The sequence below is a fragment of the Haliaeetus albicilla genome, chromosome 18 (genome assembly GCF_947461875.1).
Source record: "Haliaeetus albicilla chromosome 18, bHalAlb1.1, whole genome shotgun sequence".
Classification (NCBI taxonomy): Eukaryota; Metazoa; Chordata; class Aves; order Accipitriformes; family Accipitridae; genus Haliaeetus; species Haliaeetus albicilla.
Genome location: NC_091500.1, coordinates 20,664,384 through 20,688,541, shown reverse-complemented (window position 1 = coordinate 20,688,541; position 24,158 = coordinate 20,664,384). Strand labels below are relative to the sequence as shown.

The 24,158-nt window shown below is 50.4% G+C and overlaps 2 protein-coding genes across 3 annotated transcripts; one reads left to right on the top strand and one right to left on the bottom strand.

The window, feature by feature from the left end:
* Nucleotides 1-646: 646 nt before the first annotated feature.
* On the top strand, nt 647-3,663 carry LOC138689904 (uncharacterized). 2 transcript variants are annotated; one of them, XM_069806544.1, is made up of 8 exons: nt 647-1,099; nt 1,180-1,230; nt 1,322-1,399; nt 1,706-1,762; nt 2,198-2,966; nt 3,150-3,219; nt 3,381-3,427; nt 3,549-3,663. In XM_069806544.1, the coding sequence occupies exons 1-5, from the start codon at nt 770-772 to the stop codon at nt 2,342-2,344; spliced, it is 663 nt and encodes a 220-aa protein (XP_069662645.1). In that variant the 5' UTR covers nt 647-769; the 3' UTR covers nt 2,345-2,966; nt 3,150-3,219; nt 3,381-3,427; nt 3,549-3,663. The 2 variants fall into 2 exon arrangements, with proteins under 2 accessions (XP_069662645.1, XP_069662644.1); XM_069806543.1 differs by having other exon boundaries at nt 2,198-3,219.
* A 9,843-nt stretch (nt 3,664-13,506) lies between these two features.
* On the bottom strand, nt 13,507-19,725 carry LOC138689725 (patatin-like phospholipase domain-containing protein 7). Its single transcript, XM_069805894.1, has 5 exons — nt 18,956-19,725; nt 17,860-18,850; nt 17,334-17,474; nt 15,792-15,951; nt 13,507-14,724 (listed from the first exon to the last, which is right to left on the bottom strand). Exons 2-5 carry the CDS (start codon nt 17,895-17,897, stop codon nt 14,632-14,634), a joined length of 432 nt encoding a protein of 143 aa, XP_069661995.1. The 5' UTR covers nt 17,898-18,850; nt 18,956-19,725; the 3' UTR covers nt 13,507-14,631.
* Nucleotides 19,726-24,158: the final 4,433 nt, after the last annotated feature.

Sequence of the window (24,158 nt, the reverse complement as noted above, 5' to 3'; positions counted from 1 at the left end):
TTGGTACTACACAGCCGCCTTAAGAATCCTTAAGATTTAAAAGCGATGACTCAAAATGCGCGTATCACTCACCTAAAAGATGAGGGCTCTCAACCTCGAGGAGTTACCTGGGGCGGCATCCTGACCCAAGGAGAGAGTCCCGGACTGCAGACCCGCTGCTCCGAGGAGGACTGACTCAGGGTGTCCTCCGGCGGGACCCCCTTTATACCCTTGTCGAGTCTGACAGAGAGCTGGTCCTTATTTTTCCCCCTTCCCAGACTGTTGTTCCCCCCTGGGGCTGGATGCTGGATGCCGGTGGGGGCTGGATGCTGGACCCCATGCGGCGTGGCCATCCGTGCACGCCCGTCGTTCACGCGTGTCCGTGCGAGTGTCTTCTGGGACTGTGCGCAGCCTGGCTCCTGCTTGGTCCTGGGGTGGGCAACGGTGGCAGCCGGGTGGTGAAGGAACCGGCAGACCCCCCCAGGGAGACGCCGGCAAGCGGTGCCCGCGGTCGCTCCCGCTGGTGGGCTAAGAGTGATGCCCTGTTTCCCCAGCGGCTGCGGCCGAGCCCCAGGTCAGCTCTTGGTGCCAGCCCAGGGAGGCGATGGCCATGTCGCGGTGGGCAGCGGTGACCATGTCACTGTGACGTCACCTCACGCCTGTGACACGGGTGCCCCGGCGGGTATAAAAGGGGCTGCTCCTGGAGACGGGGGAACATTCCGGGGAGAACCTCGGAGCTGTTGGGCAGGAGTTTAGAGGAGACTCGCAAACGACCTGTCCTTTGTCCACCATGCAGTGGAATGTCTCTGGCGGTGAAGAGGAAGGTGAGGGCAGAGCATCCCCACAGTCCCCACAGCCGGCTGCCGGGCGAGGGGGTCCGTGTGCGGCACCCCCAGCCTCGCTCATATGCCGAGTAGAGGCAGGCGTGCATGAGTGCAGATGCCCTGAGCTTGGGGACCATCCCTGCGAGCATCCGTGCCCCTCACACCCCGCTCGCTCCCGACTCGCAGGTGTAACCACCCAGGCAGAAGCGGTGAAAGAAGACCTCCGCATGGTCCGGGCGTGCCTGGCCCGCTGTTCCGCAGCATCCCAAAGCCACAGGGCGCTGCTGCAGTGTCTGGTAGGTGGGGAGCGGTCCCCTTGTCCCCGGGGACTGGGGCTGCGAGACCGGAGCCCCTGACCCCTCCTTTCACCATGCAGGGGCAGAAGCAGCAGGAGCTGCAGAAAACCTTGGAGCGGCTCACCTCGGAGGTCAGTGTCCCCTCCTGTACCCACGTCCCCCAGCTGCGGCGGCTGGGGCTGTGTCAGGGGCTCAGTGCCTGCGTGCGGCTCCTTTTCCCAGAACTGTCTCGTGGCACGCTGTTTCGAAGAGAGCGGCCAGGAGCTCCAGCAACTGGAGGGGCAGGTGGCCCAGATGAAGGTGAGTTCACAGAACCACGGTCTGGTTGAGGTTGGAAGGGGCCGCTGGAGATGATCTGATCTTGTCCAATGCCCCTGCTTAAGCGGGGTCCCCTAGAGCCAGTTGCTCAGGTCCATGTCCAGATGTGGACCGTGTCCAGAGCTGGGCCTGGGGGGGGTCCCTCTGTCCGCCTGCAAGGCTGGGAAGGAGAGAGGACGCAGGGGCAAAGGCAGTGCCCGAGGGGAGCCGGGAAGCGATAATGCGGAGGGGAGGGCGCTTGTGGGAATGTCCAGTGCCCTGATGGCTTCTCCTCCTCCTCTCTCGCAGAAGCGCTTTCAAATAGCAAAGAGCGAGGCAGTCGCAAGCCTGGAAGAGGCACAGAAGGTACAGGGAAGAAGGATGCCCATCCTGGCAGGGTCAGGGAGGGGGTGCCAGTGCTGGGTCCCCGCACCCCAGCATCCACGGGCGGGGTCATTGACTTTGGGATGTGGCATCCGCGATGGAGGGATTGGGCCCCTGCCCCTCCTGCAGATGTTGCCGTTCCCTCTTCTCTCCCAGGCAGACCGCTTTTGGGAAAAGGCAGAGGGAGGCACAGCAGTGCAGGTCCCTGGCGCCTCCCCCCCCATCTCCTGCCAAGTCCTGGGCTGCCAGCAAGCACAGGCTGAGCCGGGCATGGGGCGAGGGGGCACGCAGGACCGCTGGCCGGGTGCGGGTGTGCAAGTGGCTGATGGGCGCTGAGAGATGGGAAGCAGGGGCAGCGCCGTGTGCGAGGGGGCGTATGTCTGTGAGAGGGCGTCTGATGGTTCCCCATTCCCGCAGGCGGCAAAGGCTGCGGCGACCAGTCGAGGAGCCGGCAGAGATGCTGAGCAGAGCTCCGCGCTGACAGCAAGCAGCAAGGAGCTGCTGCAGCCTAGGGTAGGTATGGAGGGGCTCCTGGTCCACAGGGGCTGGGGCTGCAGACCCTGAGCCCCTGCTCTCCTTTCTGCACGCAGAAGGAGAACCATCAGGAGCCACACGATGCCGTACAGCAGCTCAGCACTAAGGTTGGTGTCCTCTCCTCTGCCCCTGACCCAGAGCTGCGTCAGCTGGGGCTGAGAGGTTGGAAGGGACCGCTGGAGGTCATCTTGTCGTCTCCAACCCCCCTGCTCAGAGAGGGGTCACCGAGTGCCGGTTGCCCAGCGGCGTGACTAGGGAGGACAATTTTCCCAGGCTGGGGGGGGGTCCATCGCTTCCCCACGCCCGGCCTTGCGAGTCACCCAGTTTCCCAGTAGTGCCCTAGGGCAGCGGGGGAGTGAGTGGGCACAGCCCTGGGGCTGGAGAGGGGCGAGGGTGCCAAGGTCCCAGCCCAGCTGCCCGCACGACGCACCCGTGGTTTTGCAGGAGGAAAAGTTCCGTGCCCTGATAGCATCGTGGCTCAAGGAGGACAAGCAGGAGAATGAGGTAGTGCCGAAGGGGCCGGGGGAAAACGGGCGGGTGCCCACGGTCCCTGGGGCCACAGCAGGCTCAGGGACTCAGACCCTTCCCTCTCCCAGGCGCTGCGTCAGGAAATAAGAAATCTGGAAGAGAGACTGGAGGAGGAAGAGGGCTGGTAAGCGGGGTCCCTCGCCCCACACGGGTGTCCCTGCAGCACCCGGCGCCATGGGGCTGCCAATGCTGGTGCCAGGGGAGCCCCATCCCTGCCTGGGGTGGGGGGGGGGGTGTGTGTGGAAGGGGACCCCCGGCGTGGCCACGGAGGTCTGTAATGTGTCCAACCAAGCCCTGTTGCCTGCAGCCAGTATCAGAGGAAGAAGGAGGCAGAGATGCCGGAGACTGTGCTGCCGGAGGTGGTGGAAGCACGGCTGGTAAGGGGGAAGAGCCTGTGGGTCTCCCTGAGGAGAGGGGTCCACGGAGGTGCCAGCCACGCGTGGGCTACGCTCCCGTGCAAGGCAACTCCGTGCAACTCCAGCTGTCCCGGCCGTGCAGCAGCGCTTGACAAGTGTCCTTGCTCTGTGTTGACCTGCAGGAGAGGGACGTGCGGGCGAGGAGACGCGGTTTCAGTTACTGGCTGCAGTGAGTGTCCCCACCGGGTGATGGGCTGGACGCCTGCTCCAGCCGGTGGGGCTCCTCCATCCCTCTTGGGGCTGGGATGCATCCACCCTGCCCTGTCTCCCATACTTCTTCTGCCCCACAGGACACTCCTCCTGCTCTTTGTCGGCCTGGAGCTGGCCATCATCTTTGCAGTGGCTGCTGCCGTGCTTTACGCATCCTGGTACGACCCCGAGGTCTTCCACCGCCTGCTGCCCAAGGAAGCCTACGCCAACCTGACATGCGTGCTGGAAGCCTATGCCAACCTGGCATGCGTGCTGGGAGAGACCCTCCGAGCAGCCAGTGAGGGGCTGCTGCCTTTTTGACCACCCCTCCCAGTAAAGCCTTATTTAGCATTGTGGACAAGCTGCAAGGATTGCTTGACAGGTTTTCATAGGCACTGGCCAACCCTGGGATTGGCATTCGTAATAAAGATCGGCTTTCCCTGACTGGCCTCGCTTGATACGCAACCATTCAGCTTGTCGGTCCCAATCGTCCTTCTCACTGGTGACCGTCCTGATTTGGGCCAGGCAGTCTACCCGTTGGTTCCATTTCGCAGCTGGGCTTCCATCCCGAGCATGGCCCTTCACCCATCCCACCTTTAAAGGTCAGGACCTCCCTATTGCCGGGGAGATGTTGCCAGTCCTCTGTCCTCCACTCTTTCGCACGACCTACCTCCCACTTTTGTCTGTTCTTTCAATCATAGTGTTATACAGTATAACCCCTACATGGGGTGCATGGCAGCGGTGACGGGGTCTGGCCCCCAGCACAGGGTCTCGGTCAGGAGAAGAGTCACAGGTCACTCGGCCGGAGCTCATCTAGTCATTAGTTGATCGAATTCTTATCAGTCAGTGTAGGGATATAAAATATTTAATAAGCACAGATGGATCGGTGGTCAGTGCTCTACTCCACTTAGCGTTAGGGCAGGATACAAAGCTCATCGCGTAAGCTTCCTACACGTATCTTAAATGTTACCTGCATGCAAACAACGCCACGTACCAAGCCGCCGGTGCCTGGTGTCAGGTACGGGGTCTCTCAGCCTTGAGAGGGGTCCCTGCTCAGGGGGTGATCCCTGCCCCACAGCCAGCTGCTATGGAGGGGGAGCGCTGGGGACCCCGATGGCTGCAGATACTTACAGCATCAAGGGGCTGACTCAGTCAGGTTTTGTGCCGTGTTCATGCTGTTTCAGCTGCTCATCAGCCCATTCTCCAACCAGAACATGGGGTTTTTTTGGTTTTGATGCTCGGTTCTCACTGACAGCCTCACACCAGAGGATGACCTTCGGTTAGGCTTACTTGCTGAGCACCTGCCCGGACCCAAGTCCCGTTATCTCACACCGGAGGAGCACACCCCTCACAATCCCCTCCACAGCAACCGGCGCTGAACGTGGCGCCTTCCCCTTGTGCAGCTGCAATGGCAGCTTCCCCTTCATATCCCCCACTTCCATGCACATCTACTGCATGCAAAAATCAATCCCAAACAGCATGCCAAATTAGAAGCAGCGAGCAGGCTTACTTGTGCAAACTAGTGTCCAGGCAAGGTGGGGAGCAGGGAGGGGAAGAGCGGTGGGAAAGCTCAGGTCAGTTCAGTGCGCGAGAGCCAAGAAACACAATGAACCTGCACAAGGGGTTCCCAGGACAGGAGGTGACAGCAACTAAAACCCTGGTAACCCTTGCCTCCTGCCTGCAGCAAGGCCACAAGGAAGGAAAACCACAGGGACTCACCGGTGTGACACCTCTCTGTTCTCGGGCACCATTTTGGGGTGACCTAGGCCTGACGAGGGCAACTTTGGGTGGAGACAACCCATTTCAGTCCATCTTGCTGCCCTGCATCTTGCAAGGGATGTTTTTGTCCCCCTCAGAACTGGGGGCCGGGTGCCTGGCATGCCCCTGCTCCACGTGCAGTACACAGTGCCATGCCAGCCCACATGTGGTGGGGCTGCGCCGGCCCCATGTCCCCCACAGATGCAAAATTAGCAAACCAATGGAAGAAACTATAAATGGGTGGAACACAGAGAATTTTTTTATACGAGATGGCAAGCCTCTCAGTTAGGATTTTCACCCCTGAATTGGGCATAGATTTTAAAGGAAATGTACTGCCAAACGCTTCGATAACCAGGCAACAACCCTTCTAGTCCATTAGTAACTAAACACAATCCCTGCAAAACAACTTCTGCCTAAAGAACACAGCAGAACCAAACAAGACCCCATTCTCTACAACTCTAACCACTGCCATCTCACAATTGCTCAAGATGACAACTCAAGTTTGTGGCGGCTGATATTGACGGCTTTGATCTTCAAGTTCGTGAGGGGTTTGAAATTTTAAACGTCGCTCTGACCTACGGTGCAAAGCTACCAGGCGTCCTCACTTTTCCCCAGTTTCATTAAAGAAATTAGCAAGTGACATTTCTGTGCTTTTGCCGCACCCAAAAATAAATGCAGCATTGCTCCTTTACAGGCCAGTTAAAACCTGGGCCTCGGCGAAGAAGGAATTTGGAATTCATAGAATCCTAGAATGGGTTGGGTTGGAAGGGACCCTAAAGACCTTCTCCATGGGCAGGGACACCTTCCACCAGACCAGGTTGCTCCAAGCCCCATCCAGCCTGGCCTTGAACACTGCCAGGGATGGGGCAGCCACAGCCTCTCTGGGCGACCTGTTCCAGGGCCTCACCACCCTCACAGGGAAGAACTTCTCCCTTCTATCTACCCTCCTTCAGTTTAAAGCCATTACCCCTTGTCCTGTTGCTGCATGCCCTCGTAAAAAGTCCCCCTCCAGCTTCCCTGTAGGCCCTGTTAGGTACTGGAAGGCTGCTATAAGGTCTCCCCGGAGCCTTCTCTTCTCCAGGCTGAACAACCCCAACTCTCTCAGCCTGTCTTTGCAGGAGAGGTGCTCCAGCTCCCTGATCATCTTTGGGGCCCTCCTCTGGACTCGCTCCAACAAGCCCATGTCCTTCTTATGGTGGGGGGGGGGGCCCAGAGCTGGACGCAGTACTGCAGGTGGGGTCTCGCCAGAGCGGAGTACGGGGGGAGAATCACCTCCCTCAACCTGCTGGTCACGCTGCTTCGGATGCAGCCCGGGATACGGCTGGCTTTCTGGGCTGCAAACGCACATTGCCGGGTCACGTTGGGCTTCTCGTCAACCAACACCCTTTTCTGAGCGGGTCCTTCTCCGCAGGGCTGCTCTCAATCCACTCGGCGCCCAGCCTGAATATGTGCTTGGGATTGCCCCGAGCCACGTGCAGGACCTTGCGCTTGGCCTCGTGAGCGCCATGAGGTTCACACGGGCCCACCTCTCAAGCCTGTCAAGGTCGCTCTGGACGGCATCCCTTCCCTCCAGCGTGCCGACCGCACCACACAGCTTGGCGTTGTCGGCAAACTTGCTGAGGGTGCGCTCGATCCCACTGACGGAGTCGGGGCACGCGGCAGGCAGGCAGTGACCCCCATGCTTCGGCTGTGGCCCCTCGAGCAGCTGTGTGCAGCGGCATCGCATCTGGGAGGTGGCAGCCCGGGTCGCTCCGGCCACCATCCGACAGGGCCTTTCCCCTCAGCAGCGAAACCTGCGAGCTGCTGGAGAAGCTGGCAGGGGGCAGCCAGAGGCAGGAGGTAGTGCGTGTGTGTGTGTGTGTGTGTGGGACAGGGACGACCCCGAGTGGGTGGGGGTGGCCTGGGGCAGGGGCGCATGGCCCCCCCCCGCCCCCCAGGCTGGTGGAGATGATTATTGCTGGGACTGGGGGATGGCAGCGGGGGGGAACCTTGTTTTTGGTGAGGGACAACCTGGTGCAAAACTGACCCTGAGTAGATCCAGCCATGGGGCTGCGGCCCCCTCAAACCAGAGGTGATGGGGGGCAGAGGGACCCCCAGCATGCAGAGTGGGCACTGGGGACAGAGCCCTGGCTGCATCCCCTCACGCCAGTCCTGTCCCCCCAGCGCGGGGGCTTCCCTGGGGTGGGGGCCACCTCTGGCCCTGGTGGGTTTGAGCCCTGGGGGCAGTTGCTGGGCCATGATCTTGTGGGGATGGCCACCAGGACTGGGGTGAGCACTGGAGGGACACAGGCTCCTCTGGAGGGACAGGCCAGCACAAGGAGGACGGCAGTTGCCCTTTAGGTGAGGGAGCAGCTGGAGAGCGTGGAGCTCTGCCTGGGTGAAGAGCAGAGTGAGGGTGACTGAGGGCTCCTGGGTAAGGACTAAAGAGCAGGCAGGGAAGGTGAGGCCCTCAATGGCCAACTAGGAGCAGCCTCATCTTCGTGGGCCCTGGTCCTCATGGGGGATTTCGGAGAGACCTGCTGGAGGGACGACACAGCAGGACCTAACCAGCCCAGGAGGCTCCCAAGGGCACCGATGACAACGGCCTCCCCTTCTAACAGCGAGGCCTCTCCCCTTCTTGTCAGTCAAGGTCCCTTGCGCATGGCTTCAAAGCCATCTTTACATGGTGGTTTTTCTTAGGTAACAGAGACAAGGTGACGTGCTTGTCCTACAATCACAGGTTTCTTTATTCTCTTTCTAGTTTGATTTCAAGAGAACTAGGACCTCCCTGGGCAGCTCCCAAAGGCGTCTGTCAGCTTTGGGGGCAGGACTCCATCGAGCATGTCCCTCTTCAGGAGGACCAAGAGGAGGACGATGATCTGCAGGAAGGCGAGGAACAGAAGAAGTCTCCTGCGGGACAGGAGAGGGGTCAGGCAGAGCAGGGAGTAAATTTGTCTCAGCTCTTGACAACCACCCTCTTTGAATGCCACCGTGGGGCCTCGCACCGCGCTGGGCACAACACACCCTGCTCGGGACTGGTTGAGGCTCTGCTGTACCTCTCCCCAGTGGGCCCCCAAAATCCCCCGCTGTGTGCCACCCAAGCAAGGAAGAAAAGAAATCCTCAAGTACTTCATCCCTGACAAGTCCAAAGCTGCCCAGTGCCCTTGGACCAGTGGCACGGGCATCCCACTGCGTAGGGAAGAGCCCCGGCACCCCGAGCCCCCAGAGCAACTCACCGCAGCCAAGAAGCGATCTTCTGCCTCCTCGACGCCATCTGCTCCTCCTACAAGCCAAGGCACACAGGGACATGCGTTGGGGTGCGTGAGGCAGCTGAGGTCTGGGGGCTCAGACCCCCTCCCTCGTCCCTGCTGAGATCAGTGAGGGCCCCCGTGTCCCCTGGGCACAGTGCAGACCCTTCCCTCCCCAAGGCCCACAGCGGGGTTGTCTGTCCTACCAGCCGCACAGCCACCAGCTCCTGCAGCAGGCTCTCGCCTGCCGCGTCTGCCTGCGCCGCCGTCTTCCCCCTGCTACTGACACCACGGGGTTTGGGCTGTGAGAAGAGACCTTGGCCAGCATGGTGAACCCCTGGGTGGCCAACAGGGAGCCAGGGTGCTGCCCAGCCTCTGCTGGGGCTGGCACCAGGCACCCCCGGCATCCCAGCACCGCACAGACCCACCCCAGGCCCGGAGGGCACGGAGGAGAGCCTGGGAGCTGCTCAGAGTTGTGCAGAGCTGCTTCCAGGAGTCCCGAGTTGCTCAGTGCTCTTTTGAGCCACTTAGACAAAGTCAAAGGGCTCTCCAGAGCAGGCTGGAGGAGCCAGGAAGATGTCTGTGAGCAGCAGAGGCCTGCCCACTGCTGCCCAGCAACCCCCCCGAACCCCCTGCCCCAGATTTCAGTCAGGGCCCCGTTGCCACTCACAAAGCTGTTGGCTCTTGGAGGCCTTGCCGTCTCTCCAGCAGGTGCTGGAGCTTGTTCCTCAGCAGCTGGAGAAGCAAAGGGCCTGGTTAAGAAGCCATGCCATGCCTCCTCTGAGGGGGGTTCCCCCACAAACATGTTGAGCCCCCGTGCCTCCTGTCCCCCGTACCTCATTGATCTGGGCCTCCTCCTGGAGAGCTTTTACCGCCCCCGACCACTGCTCCCTCTGCCAAGCCAGCGGGGGACGTCGCAGGGAGCCATGCGCAGGAAAGGGCAACTTCTGCGCCACTTCCAGGCTTGCAGCTGCCTCCCTCCTTGCCATTTGAAAGTGCTTCTGCGAGAGAGGAGGGGAGGAGGAGGAGAAGCCGTCAGGGCACCGGGACGCTCCCCAAGCGGACTCCTCTTCGCATTATCCCTTCCAGCTCCCCTCGGGCACTGCCTCTGCCCTCGCGTCCCCTCTCCTTCCCAGCCCTTCCCAGACAGAGGGACCCCCAGGCCCGACTCTGGACACGGGCCTGAGCAACTGGCTCTGGGTGACCCCACCTGAGCAGGGCCATTGGGACGAGACCAGATCATCTCCAGAGGTCCCTTCCAACCTCAGCCAGACTGTGGTTCTGTGAACTTGCCTTCATCTGGGCCATCTGCCTTTCCAGCTGCTGGACCTCCTGGCTGTTCTTTTCCAAACAGCGTGCCATGACACAATTCCAGGAAGAGGAGCAGCAGCCAGGCACCCTCTTCCCCCTGCTACGGACACCGTAGCAGGAGGCGTTGGGGGCACCAGGGACTGATGGGGAGAGAAGGAGCTCCCCGATCCCTGCGTTGGCGGGCGCCCGTGCGGGGTCCATGAAGCTGCTCTCCCTCGCTGTCCTCTCCCCCTTCGGGGCCTTCCACTGCACAGTGGCCACGGGACAGGTCATGGCGAGTCGTCTCCAAACTCCTGCCTAGCAGCACCGAGGTTGTCCCCCAAATGCTCCCCCGCCTCTGGGAGCAGCCCCTTTTATACCCGCCGGGGCACCGATGTCACAGGCGCGAGGTGACATCAGAGTGACACAGCCATCGCTGTCCACTGTGACATGGCCGCCAACTCCCTGGGCTGGCGCCAAGAGCTGACCTGGGGCCCAGCTGCTTCCACTGGGGAACGGGGCACCACTCTCAGCATGGCTCTTAGCCCACCGGTGGGAGCGACCGCAGGCACCACCTGTCGATGTCTCCCTGGCGGGTTTGCTGGTTCCTTCACCAGCCGGCTGCCACAGCTCCCCACCGCAGGACCAAGCAGGAGCCAGGCTGCGCATGTAGTCCCAGCAGACACTCAGACAGACATGCGTGCACCATGAGTCACTCTGGACGGCATCCCTTCCCTCCAGTGTGTTGACCGCACCACACAGCTTGGCGTTGTCGGCAAACTTGCTGAGGGTGCGCTCGATCACACTGTCCATGTCGCCGACAAAGGTGTTAAACAGCCCCGGTCCGAAGACCGACCCCTGAGGAACACCACTCGTCACTGCTCTCCACTTGGACATCGAGCCGTTGACTGCAACTCTTTGAGTGCAACCATCCAGCCAATTCCTTATCCACCGCGTGGTCCATCTGTCAAATCCATGTCTCTCCAATTTAGAGACAAGAGCGTTGCACGGGACAGTGTCAAATGCTGTGCACAAGTCCAGGCAGTTGACATCAATTGCTCTTCCCTTAGCCACCAAGACTGTAACCCCATCATAGATGGTCACCATATTTGTCAGGCACAATTTGCCCTTAGTGAAGCCATGTTGGCTGTCTCCAGTCGCCTCCTTATTTTCCACGTGCCTTAGCACAGTTTCCAGGAGGATCCACTCCATGATCTTGCCAGGCACAGAGGTGAGACTGACTGGCCTGTAGCTCCCCGGTCTTCCTTTTTTACCCTCCTTATAAACAGGGGTTATGCTTCCCCTTTTCCACTCAGTGGCAACTTCCCCCCACCATCACAACTTCTCAAATATGATGGATGGTGGCTTAGCCACTTCACCCGCCAGTTCCTTCAGGGCCCGCGGATGCATCTCATCAGGTCCCATGTATATAGTCTGCTTTTAAGTACATACATCGCTATACTTGCCTTCGACTGTATTTCCTACCAATCTCTACACCAAATACATAATGAAAAACTAAGGAAGTCTATTAAATCTTTAGTCGCTGGACAAAGGATAAGCATTAAGTTTAATAGTGTTCCATAACAGTGATTCAAAAGGGCAAAATAACCGCTGTGTGTAAGGTTTATATGGTCTACACTCTACCCAGTGAAGTGTTTATTGCTTTTTTTCTGAACAGTGCTTTTTTGAGGATAGACCAATGCTGACAGCCTCTCAGAAAACCAGTTTTAGGATAATAAAGGATAAGGATGCAGCAGCCTTTTTCTCCAAAGAACAGCCCACCCCTCCAGTTTTTCGGCACATAATTTCTCCTTTTCGAAACCCCTGCATGAGAGCAGCCTGCTTTTGAAAGGGCCAACCACCACGTCTCATTGGTTTGGAACATGCTAAAAGCTGTCAGAGGAACGCAAAGAGAGGAAATGTTCCTGTAATTGTCAGTTCTCTCAAATATAATGTAATCAGCAGTACACAGAGAATACCATGTTTAAATTTTACTATTTTACAATCACACACTGAGGTCACAAGGAACAGTTAAGTTATAATCAGCAGTGAACTAGGGCTTTTTCAACAGAGAACTTTTTGTCCTCAACATGGATAACTATTTACTTCTGTCTTGTTCTAAGAGCTGTCGAGTAATTAAATATTGTAGGTGACAAATGTCACAGCTAAAGCAGTTGTTGAATCCAGATGACAGCTAATGGCCAAATCCAAATGAATTTGGTTAAGAAATCTGCTACAAGGGACACAAGTGCCTTACATTTTCCCATCCGGAGTAGTAAGCCCTTTTTGTTCCCCCAAATCTGGCACATTCTCCCTATTCCCACTGCCTGGATTTTGTCTTCCTCCGTTCCTACCTGCCATCCTCCGCACTACACCAGCACTGCTGCAACCCAAAGTTCTTGCAGCAATCAACTGCTTCTTTATAATCTCATCTTTCTTGTCCACCGCCATTTAAACAGACTTGAGCCCTACAGGCGGCTCACTGTTACCCCAGTGGTTTTGCAGCTTCTTTTAATCCTCAGGCTTTCATGTTTCTCCCCTCAGTCACTGGCAATTGATCAATATTCCTCCCGGTCTCTTCATTCCAACTATGCCACCTGCTCACAGTTTTCCAAATACCGTCTCCACATGAAGGACAAAAGAAGAGTAAAGCCCAAAGCTCTAGCCGCCAGCATCAAACACCATCTCTATTTGTCCCATTTAACTCTGAATGAGAAGTCATCATTCAGGAAAAAGATCTGACTGCACATATGGGTAGAGGGAGCACTCAGCAACAGCTTCTGAAAACACTCGCATGGACATCAACAATGTTCAGTTCAGAGGCTTCTTTAATATTTGAGACAGTATCAGTTCAGAGTCTGATTAACTACAACACTGAATTGTTCCAAAATACCAGGAAAAGACTAGCATCTACTTGGATTCAAAAGCTTCCAGTTTCTGCACGTTTTGAGAAAGCAGCATTTATCTGTTCTCAGAATAAGGGAAACACAGAAGGCGGCTCTTATGTCACAGCTGGTATCTGTATTTAGTAGATCGAAGGGGACTTTTCAATTTAAAAAATTGGAAAGTTTCATTAGAAAGTACTTCTTGTGTGACTTATCTTTTAGATCCAATAACAACAGGTCACCACAGCTTGCAGCAACCTCAGTTGTCTTGCACATCTCTCAACCAAGTGGGGGACCAGCCTGACATCATGTGTTACAAAAATCAGTCAAAGGAATCACAAATTCAGCTCAGACAACTCAAATCCTCTCTGAATATTCTTTCTTCATGTCAGATCCATGTGCTTGATGGTACAGTGAAACTTAATTAAGGTTGTGGTATCTGCAGGAAGTTCTAAGACTCATTCACTAATTTGGAATGCCACCAAGAAGCCTCTTCTATTTTGATCAATGCTACTTTCTCTCTTCTCGTCCATTTTCATGCTACTTCTATACCTAAAGTCAGCAAGGAGCATAAAGAAGATGAAAACCAGAACTAAAACAACCAGTTCAAGCAGGGAAACAGGGGAGAAAGAGTTGTAAAAATAAGTGAGAACAAGTTACTTTAGAAAAAAATTTGCAAGGTTTTTTGTTATAGACACTTCCGCACGCTGATAGCTCTTTTCAACACATTTTCAGTAATTTTTATTTTCTGATTTACCAGTGGTATAACTAATGTGAAAGAGAAAAAAAAAAATAGAATGAGAATTAAAAAAAAAAAACCACCCCCCAACAACAAAAAAAACCCACAACACAAAATGAATGGCAACCACCCTTTAAAACAAAACCAAAACCACAAACCATTGTTATACCAGAAGGATTTCTTCTTGTTTATTCAAACAGAATATAGGAAAAGAACATGACTAGTATTCATGTTCCTATACAATGGTCCTGCTCTTTAGAATATTGTCATTAAGAAAATTTACTGGTGGAAGTAACAAGGGCAAAGATACCTCTAAATCTGCTATTAATATGGATTTGATGGCAAGAACTAGACTCATACAGTCCAAATTATTCATGTGCTATTACTTTCTACAGAAGAAAGCGTGACCAAGCTTAAAAATTGTTTATCACTTTCAATAGGTTTTATGGAAATTATATATACAGATACACAGATACATGCTTGCACTTAGAAGTGGCAAAAAACACTTTACAGAATCATTAAAACTACTTACAGATGGAATAACAGTACCTTTTAATGAAAGGAGACAGCCAAGCACAAGAGAAACATGATACAAGGTCAAATATGAACAACTTATTGCTTACATTATCTTCATCCTCTCAACTATCAAAATCCTTCAAGTGAACACTTGAAGTGCTTGCGTATTATCAAAGATGATTAATTCACCACCTTCAGTTTAGGTATTCCTAAACAGATGCACTGTGACAATTTCAGCAAAACCATCATTGTAACTCTAACTGAAACAAAATCCACACCACTAATTTGTGCAATGAATACGACCAACTACCATTTAGCTCATCTTGTCACCTGCCAAGGAGCACAACCTTCCGATAGTCACCAGCAACATGAACATCTTAGGAAAAAAAATTAAATCCACCAACTGGTTTCACAGTATAATTACAGTAATAACAACTGTCAGGTTTATTTTCATTAAACTAAATAAAAATAAATTCAGTAAGCAAACGGTGTAAAAGCCTGGACTTCTGGGCCCTGACCAGCCATAAAAGAATAATTCAAATCCTACTGCTTATCAGAAATAGCCAGTGTTACACTGTCAAGCATACACGCTTCACAACCAACTTACACACCACAGCACTAAGTTTACAGCTGTGAAGGCCTGGGAGGAGGAAAAGAATTAGTCAAAGAAACTTTTTCCATGTCAATTCTTTCCTAGCAACATTCAAAGTCTACTTCCCCCAACAAGCTCTGCAACATAAAGCAGCAGCACTGCAGAAAACCTTCACTTTCAAGAACTTACCGTGGTAACATCAAGGATGCTGAGGCGGCTGTGGACGCTGTCTCCTGCCAGCACCTCCTTAACAACCACTTCTGTTCCACCCTGCAAGTGTAGGACAGAAGATTACTGCAGGCTCACGGTTGCCTATTTGGCATATATGGAGCATTTCAGAAAGCCCAGCTTGCTCTCATTCTCCCAGATACTCTGAGCAGCCCTAAAAGAAACGGTCCCCCATGGTAACTTGGATGCTTGTTTTCTCTCTGTTCTGATGGAAATGTGCTAATTCAAACCTCCAGAGTTGTCAACTACCGTCCTAAGAGTGATAAATTAAAAGAAACTAAAAGCCAGTTTTGTCTAGGGGCAGATGTGACCTGCTTGTCTTTGCTATGTAACAACCAATAAAAAAAACAGCTTCCTTCACTCTGAGACAGAATTAGCTCCCTTTATCAAGGCATTACATGTCAAGAGGTAGTACAAAGCAAAGAACAGCAAAGTGCAAAAATATACAGAAAACAGCAAATTTGGCATAATTTACAAACACAACCCCCCCTGCATTTTCAGCCATCACAAAACTGTTCACGTGTTAAAGCTAAACTCAAAGTTCAGTCAGGGGGAAAAAAAAAAAAAAAAAAAAATCTAAATTGCCAGAAGGGATCACAAGGACTAGCACTCAATGCTTAAGACTAACCCATAAAACAAGCCATCATTTATTTTCCCTGTCTACCCAAAAGTGAATCTGAATCTTCCACCTCCCAGGCAGACCTGCTAACTACCACACTAGAATATGATGGAGTGAAGTGTACTTAGTCTCTCCTGCTCTGTACACCTAACTATTTTATATAGCTACCATCCAAAAGAAGAATGTTTCCAATGCTGCGCAAAGCCCCTCTTGCACCCTTGTGCTCACATACTCTAGGTGCATAGTTATTGAGGGAGGACATTTCAAAAAGCCTGACTGGCATTGTGTTTTGCTCTCATCTAAGACACAGAGGACCGCAGCTAAAAACTTTGATCTTTATAAATATCATGGCCCTGAAGGGTTGGAAGTAATCCTTTCTAAATCACTATGATTCAAATGTCCAAGTTTAATCAATGCTTAATGATTCATGCCAACCTATATGCTATGCCAACAGATTTATCTCAAGAACCACAGATCGGTTTGTTTTTACACTTTCTTGAATGCAAACTTCCAGCTTGCCATCCTGCACAATGTAGATGCTGTCATCCAGCTGCCCAGGACAAAAGATGTATTCACCTTCATGCAATTGCACAAAAACCATCTGCTTGCACAGTTCCAGGAAAAGAGGTTTCTCAAAGTGGCCAAGGACCCTGCAGGAGAGAAAATGCAAAGGGAAACCTAAAATCGCCACTGCCCTTGGAAAATCCTTCCTAAATTTGCAAAGCCCCCAGGCACAAATAGCAGAGCAACCCCAGAGTCAGTTGTTGCACAGTAGTCCAACAGCACGGCAGAAGGAGCAGAACTCCTCAAGACAGAAGTGCAAAAGTACTGTGAGATGCCAAAACCTGTAAATACTGGAGGTCCTATTTGAGTAGCACACTGAGCAATGCCAGCAGGCCCACAAGGAAGTGTATCCAGTCTTCCTCAAGCAAACACCAGCATGGCTTTTGAAGGGGAAGAAATGTAAAAACCTGCAAGATTCACACATTGCATGAGAAAAGTTACCCTATGGAACTTTCCCTTTTAGAACAGCTACCCTGTCCACATAACCAGAACACGTGAGAAATACTGAAAACAAAGGGAAAAATGCCTGTCACTTGCACATACTTGTAAGTTTGGAATATTCCATCTCCTGCAGGTAACGTGCAAGTGGAGTCCTTCGATATTGGAACTACTCGGTCACTACCAGGCAGACAGAAGTACGCGTCTTAAATGTGATCATTTTGTGCACAGCACCAGAAGGGCCCTCCACATAGCTCCATTAGATCACACTTAACAGGATCAATCAATCAAATTCTACTGCAACATCAATTAGTCATAGGAGATCAGAATTCCACAGTAGAAAGTTTAGATGACTTAAATAGCAGTTTTATTAGAGTATGTATGACCTTCAGGACTAAATCATATCATAATGGGGAGAAAAATGAACATACACAAACAAAACAAAAATTACAGATCAGAAGATCTCATCCTCTTTGCTGTCTCAGCAAATTTAACCCCGTGCTGAACAGGCAGAAGGACTATCCCTTCTTCTCAACCTGCCAAAGAGCTGTGGGGATTAAGCCGACTTTGATTCCATTTGCAACCTTTTCAGCCAGAGGAGTAAAAGATTCTGCAGTTCAGAGAGTTGTCTATATGGTATCCAATTAACATTTACCAATTCTGATGCTTTTCTGTACCAAAAAATTGTCTGATATAGTCTAAAGGGAATTTTTTAAATGCACTAACAGAAATCTGTTCTTGTTAGAATAGCTTTATTACCACTAGCCCTGAATTTAGGCCACTAATCTAAATCCTTTCTTTTTTGGGTCCCCCCCCCCCCCAAAACACACTCAACTATTTTCTTAACATTTCTGAAAAACTAGAAGTCATTTATTCTTTCCTCATGCACAGAAGAATTTTCAGTCAACTGCTTAAAGATTCTGACCATGCACTGATAAAATCTAAGACTTGCCACAAACTGCCAAATATTTAGATCACTTGAACACCTGCCAAAACCAAAATCCAAACTTATCCTTCCATTCAACATTACCTAACATTTTTAAGCACGTACAGGACTTCCGATGGCAAATGGGAATGCTTTACATCAAATTCAGTCAGATCTGGCTCTAGCAAAGGAGGCGGCGGTTCTTTCGGCTGCAAAGTTGGACATTCCCTATTACTACGCAGAATCCTACAAAGAAAAACACAAGTCAGAAAGTTCAGGAAGTCTCCTCATTTATCTTAAGTATGGGCTGTATACTGACACCATAGGCTGACTGCAACACTAAATGTGCACCATGCCAAGTTACCCATTATCAATTTGATAAAACAGTAGCATTCCACTTTCCTGCCTTTCTTCAGCCAAACTAGAGACAGTGCTGTTGTGTGCACAAACCACTTCATTTCAACAACCTTCCCAGCAAAATGCTAGGCTGACGCACAGCTGACAGGACTTTGACAAAACAGCAGCTACGGAAAAGTGCTATATGCTAGGGAAAGGCTCCACACGACAAACAAAAAACCCACAAAACCAGCCGCTAGGGCATGAATTTTCCCTTTCCCAAAAGCCCAAGTACCTTTTAGCCAAAGATAAAACTTTTACCCGCTTCCGCATCCTTTGGTGAGGCACAGTGTTCCCAACCAGAGAGTTTGGAAGAGTTGTAACTGAGGAGGAAATAATGAAAACAAAAACATTTACGAAAAACCAAAACAGGCCAAAAAACCAACCCACTAGTTCCAACCCTGCAAAGGCTCCAACTCATCTACCAAGTCATCATCAGAGCATGAGCAGAGTGAAGCACTCTTATAAGACCTTGGAGGGCTGGAACAGCATCTGTTTCAGGATCACTTTCTTCCTAGAAAGCAAGTGGAGTACAGTTTGATTTTAATAAGCAACTACTGCAGTGGTAATGGATGGTAGAAGGGGAAAAAAAAAAACCTTAGCTATACAGTTCTCACTCAGGAACATCCAACATCAGGCAGACGAGCAACATTTAAAGCTCCAGTAGTCCTACGGCGTCTGTGCTGCTGACAAACTAGGGCCTGCTTCATTCTTGAGCTGGTGACAAACAGCACCACTGACATGCAGCAAAGCTTTTACTTTAGTAGTTACTAAGTGCCACCTTCTGGAGAAATGCAACAACTGCAAGACCGAGAAAACACCTCATTAGTTACTTTCAAAACATTACCAGTTCTCCATTTGTTTCTCAAAGAGTAAAATCCTAGGAAGAAGTTTCTCTCACAAAAGAAATCTTTAATTAGTTTGGAGGGTCTTTTTTTCTTTAAAGTAAAATCTTGGTATTTTATCAAAAACACATGAAAGACAATCAACAGCAGTTAGTTTGTGATATTCTATGGCTTATTTGGGAATAAAAGCAAAAAAAACAAGGTCTAAAACCCCAAACCAAAAACTACCTGAGATGCTTTTACCACCTGGAATTCTAAGCATTCTTTACTTACGTGTGTTACATATAAACAGCTGAATATTAAAATTACAAAGTTGCTGGCAACACACGCAATTTCCTTTCATTGAGGGCTGGTTTGGCCAAGTTCTACATCAACGCTGATCTGCCATGCAAAAGCAAGGTTCAGGGAGTAATCTCCTCCCTCCACGATGAAACAGAGCTCCAAAACCAGCACAGTGTCCAATTGAGTCCAAGTATTTGAATTCACCTCAGCGAAGTTCAGCAGCGTGTGAGACAGAAGGCTGCAGCAGTTCACGAGAGAAAGCGTTCCTCGGCAAGCAGTTATTTCCCTGTGCCTTATTTTTCTATAGATGTTGGTGTTCAGTGCCCTGGCAATGCGAGTGCACACCTGGAGTCGAGCAGGTTACCCCGCAGGGCATGCTGAGGACCCCCCCAGCCATGCTCTGCCTTTGGTCCCGAAAGGGGCCAGTCCCATTCCTGCCTCGCAGCTCCCCTGGGTTGGGGAGCCCAGCACACCCACACCCTGGCTCTGACTCTGCAGGACAGAGGGCAGGGAGCACTTCTCGCAGTCAGAATTAAATAGCCTTTTTCCTTCACTAACCATTTGTATTTACCATCATTCATTCAACAGATGACTACCAGCAAGCGATAAACATTTGCTACTCTGAAAAGGGGTCAGAGTCCCCACCTGAGCAAGAGGCGGCTTTCCAAAGTCAGCCCTTATCAACAGCATCATATATACTAAAACTGCACATGGAGGTCCAAGAAGCTGCTACGTACATTTCGGCATGGGAAGCATTGAGTAAAGAAGTCACCTCAACCTCCAGGACCTATTGCACAAGCTTGTAACAAAACCAAATGCAAAATCTCTGCGCTGACATAGCCCCTCATGACACCTCTGAACAGATGAGTTCTTTTGACCATGGTGGTACTGTCAGTCAGAAGAAAAACAAGTCTCACGTTCCACATACACTAAGTAGCTTCAAGGGATGCATGTATTTTGAGGAGAACGACAGGAAGATTAATCTTCTCAGTTAAATGAATTCCAGGCAATCAGTGCTGAACGCCGAGCATACCTACTAAGATTAACCTAATCCATTAAAGGAAATGTCTGTCTTCAGATTTCCTCAAGAAATTGCAATTGCGGTCAGCTGCGGTAGGAATTTACAGGGGAAAGAAGTTAGTAACTCCTAAACTTGAAAAGAATTATTTGTTAATTAATATTAATTATTAATTATTTTTGGAGGCCTGAAGAACACTTTGCTCAGTGTATTGGGTCTGGCTGAGATGGAGTTAATACTCCCCATAGCAGCCCTCATAGCACTGTGCTCTCCATCAGTAGCTAGAAAGGTGTTGATAGCACACCAGTGTTTTGGCTACTGCTGAGCAGTGCTGGCACAGCACCAAGGCTGTCTCTCCAACATTTTTGCCCCCCCCTCAATGGCAGGCTGGGGCAGGGCAAGATCTTGGGAGGGGACACAACCCCAAGAAAAGCTACTTGCAAAAAGATGAAAGTAAAAAGAGAAACAAACAAACAAAAAAGGAAGAAGATATCAAACAGGCAGCCATAGCCTTGAAGGATTTAACCAACTGATGCAGAAACAGATTCCTGACTGATGGAAAATTCTTGAGGAGACCTTTCAGAATAATAGAACAGGAACAACATCAGGACAGGAACCTGAGGGCACAGGTGGTATTCCTTGTGACAATCCAAGGCAAAGAGGTCAACCTTGGGATAAACCCCTCTTGAGCAGGCTCTAATGAGACAGTTTGACAAGTCCTATTTGCAACTGAGTACAAGAAAACATGGGCTCATATGCTGAAGTGCTGAGTGCTCTTCACAGGTAGGCTGCAGAAGGGTAAATTTGAGTATCTGCTCCGCAGATAGACTCAAGTGGGAAAGAAGGTGTCAGCTTTGAATGTAATGGCAGTACTGGAAGTCATTATCTGAAAAGGACAATCCTGAATATAGGCACTGAATATCTGGAATATAATCCTAAACACTGAGAAAGACAGAGTACTGCGCATATTTAAACAACCATCAACTCCATAGATGAGTTAGATATTCTCTGATTTATTACTACCCTCACTGTCTGCAAATTTTCTTGAAAGAGGTAAGGTTTGGCTAGAAAGAGAAGCTATTGCTGTTCCACCAGCAATTCAGGCAGAACTCCAGGAGCTCTGAAACATCCCCAAAATTCCAGTGAAATGTTATAGGTTGAAGGCCCTGGGCCAGGCTAAGCAAGTGAAGTATTGCAAAGTTTACAACACCTCCCGAACCGGATTTTAACCTTTACTTCCCTCCCACTGTGCCAGCTGCACTTACCTTTCTCATGATCTTCCACCCACAGAACATCGCTTTGTCTCTCTTGCAAAATCTGTACTGAGGCACGTGTGGCTGAAGTTATTCTGAAACAGAGAAGCATCACATCAGAATCCATCTGCGGCTCTGTGCTAAGGGAAGGAAAACTCAACACAGGTTGTCAGTTTTGCTACCTCTGTAACAGCTGTGGCTCCTGTCTACTAAGCAGCAAACTCTTGTGGCCAAGCATCTGGAATTTAAACCAACACAAGATAGCTCATTATCCAAATCTGGTTAGCCAAGCCAGACTAGGGAAGAGCTGGCTTGAGGCTCTACCTAATTGCTGGAGGAGATCCAAAGGTTCTCTAAACAGAGAGAAGGATCAGGTGAATTTAATCTCACAAAGGAAAACTCTAATTCACCCATTTCTCATTAACAGTGAAATCGCAGCAGGGTTGAAGTTATTTGCATGCCAACTGATACTAAGGCTATCATACACTAGAGAAATAAAAACCTCCAGTGTCCTGCATGTGACAGTTCCGAATTCTATGTTCAGACCTGGGGAAGTGAATCAACACAAGTTCTTCGTCCTTTTAAAGCTGTTTCCCTGCAAGAACCACTACCTTCACAGAAAGCAATTATTACAAATCGGCATAGAATTTACCACATGTTATTATAAAAATACTGAAGACAGCTGAGAAAACCATTTTTAAAACATATGTAGTTATGATTGTTTCACTCTTCTGTAAATGACAAACCCAACAATTGCTATCAGTAGTAATGCCACTGCAGCTCCAATTGCAATTGCGGTCAGCTGTGGTAGGAATTTACAGGGGAAAGAAGTTAGTAACTCCTAAACTTGAAAAGAATTATTTGTTAATTAATATTAATTATTAATTATTTTTGGAGGCCTGAAGAACACTTTGCTTAGTGTATTGGGTCTGGCTGAGATGGAGTTAATACTCCCCATAGCAGCCCTCATAGCACTGTGCTCTCCATCAGTAGCTAGAAAGGTGTTGATAGCACACCAGTGTTTTGGCTACTGCTGAGCAGTGCTGGCACAGCACCAAGGCTGTCTCTCCAACATTTTTGCCCCCCCCCTCAATGGCAGGCTGGGGCAGGGCAAGATCTTGGGAGGGGACATAACCAGGACAGCTGACCTAAACTAACCAAACAGATATTCCATACCATATGACATCAGCTCAGATATAAAAGCTAAGTAAAGGGAGATGGAAGGGGGGCATTTTGTCTTCCAGAGCAACCACTACGCGTGCTGAAGCCCTGCTTCCCGAGAAGCGGCTAGACATCGCCTGCTGATGGGAAGTAGAGAATAACATCATTTGGTTTTTTCTTTGCTTTCGCACGCGCGACCTTTGCTATCACTTTATTAAACTGTCCTTATCTTGACCCACGAGCCTTTTGTTATATTTTCTCCCCCCCATCCAGCTGAGGAGGGGGAGTGATAGAGCGGCTTTGGTGGGCACCTGGCATCCAACCAGGGTCAACCCACCACACTCAGTAAAAGATGTCTACAAGTCAAGCACATTCGTAAATACTTAATGCTTAATTAAAACATCAAACATGCAAGAAATTTCAACTACAAGCTCACATGCAAAATATTCAGCATTTTCCCCCCCAAAGATCTGTGAGCTGAACAACTCAGTGTACACAGGACAAAATAACAGGAATTAATTCCTCTCTCATGCACAGCGACAGCAAAGAAACAAATGCTCAGACTTTGACTGTGACTTAGTAGAGTTCCTAGAACTTACAAGAAGTTGCACACTATTTACGCACACACAATCTTTCATCCAGTTGATTAAAGCTATACATTACCATAGTAGCCTGTATTCTGTCTTCTACAAACTGAAGAATTCATGTTCCACCTGCTGGTAACACAGCCTACCACCAAACGGACGGTGAAATTAGTTTCCCACGACTGGCAAAAAGCCCCCCATAAAAACGTCTCGATGCCTCGTCTGGCACATACAACGCAACTTGATTGCATTTTCCAACAGCTTGCTTTCAACTATAGCCCACTTTGCAAACACAAGACATTCAGTGGAGAGGGGTCATTAGTGGAGTTTTGCATTGGTGTCAGTTCAACGCATTCCTAAATAGTCCTAAAAAAGGGTCAAACAGTGAGGTGATAACTTTTTTTGATGATTCTATGTTATTCAGAGCAACAAGGCCGAGAACTGAACGTAAAGGACTTTATGAGACTGAGAAAATAAGTCATAAAACAGCAGATTAAATTCATCATAAAAAGAAAATCATGCACGTGGGAAAAAGCTCTACTCTGAGGTTTACTGTCTTGGGTCCTGTGGCAGCTATTGTTACTCAGCAAGAAAATCTGGCAGTTAAAATAGTCTCACAAATGCCAGCTCAAAACCTACCAGAATAGGGAGGAAAAAAGCAAACCAAATATTGGGAACAAGTAGGAAACAAACCGCTTACAGGGACAGGTATGTCCCCCTGTAAGTCTTGAACCTTATGAGTACCTGAATCTTAAGTACGACACGCAGTTCTGGTCCCAGTTTTTGTCCTCGGTTCCAGATCAGGATGACCTTTTCATTTAGCTTTGTCACCAAGAGAAAAAGGAAGTGCCATCACAGGACAAGGCAGAAGGTCCTCACAAGGATTAACTGTGAAGGACTTCTTAAAATCAAAATGAGCAAGAAAGAGAAATCACTGTGGTGGGGTGACCCTGGCTGGACACCAGGTGCCCACCAAAGCCGCTCTATCACTCCCCTCCTCAGCTGGACAGGGGAGAGGAAATACAACAAAGGGCGCATGGGTCGAGATAAGGACAGGGAGAGATCACTCAACCAATTACCATCATGGGCAAAACAGACTCAACTTAGGGAAAATTAACTTAATTTATTGCCAGTCAACCAGAGCAAGGTAATGAGAAATAAAACCAAATCTTAAAACACCTTCCCCCCACCCCTCCCTTCTTCCCAGGCACAGCTTCACTCCCGGATTCTCTACCTATCCTCCGCAACGGCGCAGGGGGACGGGGAATGGGGTTTATGGTCAGTTCATCACACGTTATTTTCTGCAGCTTCATCCTCCTCAGGGGCAGGACTCATCATACTCTTACCCTGCTCCAGCGTGGGGTCCCTCCCACGGGAGACAGTCCTCCACA